The sequence below is a fragment of the Myotis davidii genome, unplaced genomic scaffold (assembly GCF_000327345.1).
Source record: "Myotis davidii unplaced genomic scaffold, ASM32734v1 scaffold1158, whole genome shotgun sequence".
Classification (NCBI taxonomy): domain Eukaryota; kingdom Metazoa; phylum Chordata; class Mammalia; order Chiroptera; family Vespertilionidae; genus Myotis; species Myotis davidii.
The window spans coordinates 28436-30880 of NW_006289717.1; the positions used below are offsets into that span (position 1 = coordinate 28436).

The following is a 2445-nucleotide window of genomic DNA, read 5'->3' on the forward strand; positions in this document are numbered from 1 at the left end:
AAGGTGTGGGTTGTGGGTAGAGGCCCCATCTCAGGGCACCAGGGTGAATGTATGGGGTTTTTTTTGGAATCCTCATCTGAGGATATTTTTCCATTGATTTTTAGATAGAGTGCAAGGGAATGGGGAGAAGAAGAGAGAAATTGAGAGAGATATCAATGTGAGAGAGAAGAAAAAATTAGATGCCTCCTACATAGCCCCATATGGGCTGGGATCAAACCTGCAAATTAGAACCACAAAGTTATGCAGTCTTTCTTTCAAGGACTTGGGCAGCAATGCACTATAAGCCAATATTGGTCAAAGAGTGATTTTATGGCATTATGCTGCCCCTCCTAAAGCACATAAAAGTTGGGAACCATACAATATCTGTTAACTCTACCATGAGGGATCACACAATTGTGCTTCAAAATCATCCCTGGAAATGAATATAACCAAAAAAATTAAAGGTACTAAAGAAAAAATACTTTTACTAAAAGATCAGAAACCAGAACAGATAACAGAAAGAGAGTTGGTGAATTAGAACCTGGAACAATTCATCACAGCATAATGTGAGAACCACATGTCCCTGACAGAGGCAGCACTTCTTAGCTGAGGATGGGTGCCCTGGATGAACCCTGGGTCAGGTGCATTACCTCCTTGGAGATAAATGAAGATCCTGTCAGGAGTGGAGGGATAATAATGTTCTCAAGCACAAGTGACAACACAGAATGCATTTCCCCTGAGCACGCTGGGGTTGAGACTGATACACAGTCTTCAGGTGAGCCAGGTGGCAGAGGTACAATCTCTTCAGCCACACTTCATTCATGTAATAGATCTGAACAACTCATGTGGCTTCTCTCCAGTGTGAACTCTGAGATGTCTAGTGAGGTGAGCCCTTCGACGAAAGGACATCCCGCATTCTCTGCACTCATATGGCTTCTCTCCAGTGTGAACTTGGCGGTGTTTATTGAGTGCACTTCTATCACTGAAGAGCTTACCACATTTAGTACACTCATATGACTTCTCTCCAGTGTGAACTCTGAGGTGCCTAGTGAGGTGAGGCCTTCGACGAAAGGACTTCCCACATTCTCTACACTCATATGGCTTCTCTCCAGTGTGAACTCTGAAGTGTTCAGTGAGGCGATACCTTCGAGGAAAAGACATTCCACATTCAGTACACTCATATATCTTCTCTCCAATGTGTACTCTGAGGTGTACAGTGAGGTGAGCCCTTCGAGGAAAGGATATCCCACATTCTCTACACTTATAGGGATTTTCTCCAGTGTGAATTCTCTGGTGTTGTTTGAGATAAGACTTATCACTGAAGGACTTTCCACAATCACAGCACTCATATCGCTTGTCACCACTGTGAACTCGCAGGTGTCTAATAAGGTTATATTTTAGGCTAAAAGACTTCCCACATTCAGTACACTCATATGGCTTCTCTCCAGTGTGAACTTTGAGGTGTTCAGTGAGGTGAGCACTTTGACAAAAGGACTTCCCACATTCTCCTTTGACAAAGGACTTCCCACATTCTCTACACTCATACAGCTTTTCTCCAGTGTGAACTCTGAGGTGTACAGTGAGGTGAGTTCTTCGACGAAAGGACTTCCCACATTCTCTACACTCATACAACTTTTCTCTAGTGTGAACTCTCTTGTGTTGATTGAGGTTAAAGATTTGTCTTAAAAGCTTCCTACATTTGTTATACTCATAAAGCAGTTCTCCAGAACACACACCCAAGCACTGAACAACTTTCAGGTTGTGGCTTGCAGCATTTTCACATTCACCCCACTGGTGATGACTTTTTCCCCTGTGAAATTCCTGTGAAATCTCATGGCCACAGGGTAGCTCCTCAGTGTTAATAGAAGTGTGGTGCTTAGGAATATATGAGTTGTATTGCAAGTCTTCCCCATACTCCCTGCTAGTTGAAGGCACTGTATATAAGTAGAGGCTGGAACTGCTCACAAAGGAAGCGCTGTCTATAGCTTGTTTCCAGAGCACCTGTCCACATTCATTCCTCTTTTTCTGTTGAGGGTTTGCACTGAAACAGAAGTCTACAACACATGAGTCACTACAGAATGCTCTCTGCTCAAAATATGCTACATGAGATCCAGTCAGGTGCAAAATACCTTTTAACACAGAGAAACATCGCTTACACAGAGGGATCTTCTGGGTGATTGGTGCTGTCTTAGAAGCCCTGACCTGTGACTCTCCTTGTATAGATACACTCTGATCAGAACAGGCCTCATCACCATCGATTTTATGCCAACAACCTGAAAAGTGAGAAAGGGTAAGGAAATGAATGTTGAATGTGGTGACAGGTGGAAGTCCCGTTACAAAAGTGTGTTACACATCACACGTTGGTTCTATGCAATTGTCTGAAAATGAGAGATGTGCAGGAAGGATTAATAAGAGGCTCTTGTAACTTTCTGGACTAATGAAGATCACAACATAGGGAGACCTCAC

General features: G+C 43.2%; 1 protein-coding gene across 1 annotated transcript in view; it reads right to left on the bottom strand.

Moving 5' to 3' along the window:
* Window positions 1–798: 798 nt before the first annotated feature.
* Window positions 799–2445, bottom strand: part of LOC102771721 (zinc finger protein OZF-like) — a gene marked incomplete at its 5' end in the record, with an annotated part of 2610 nt that continues 963 nt past the window's right edge. Inside the window, 1 exon segment of the mRNA XM_015563001.1 lies at window positions 799–2252. Within this exon segment, the coding sequence (XP_015418487.1) occupies window positions 799–2252 (1454 nt within the window).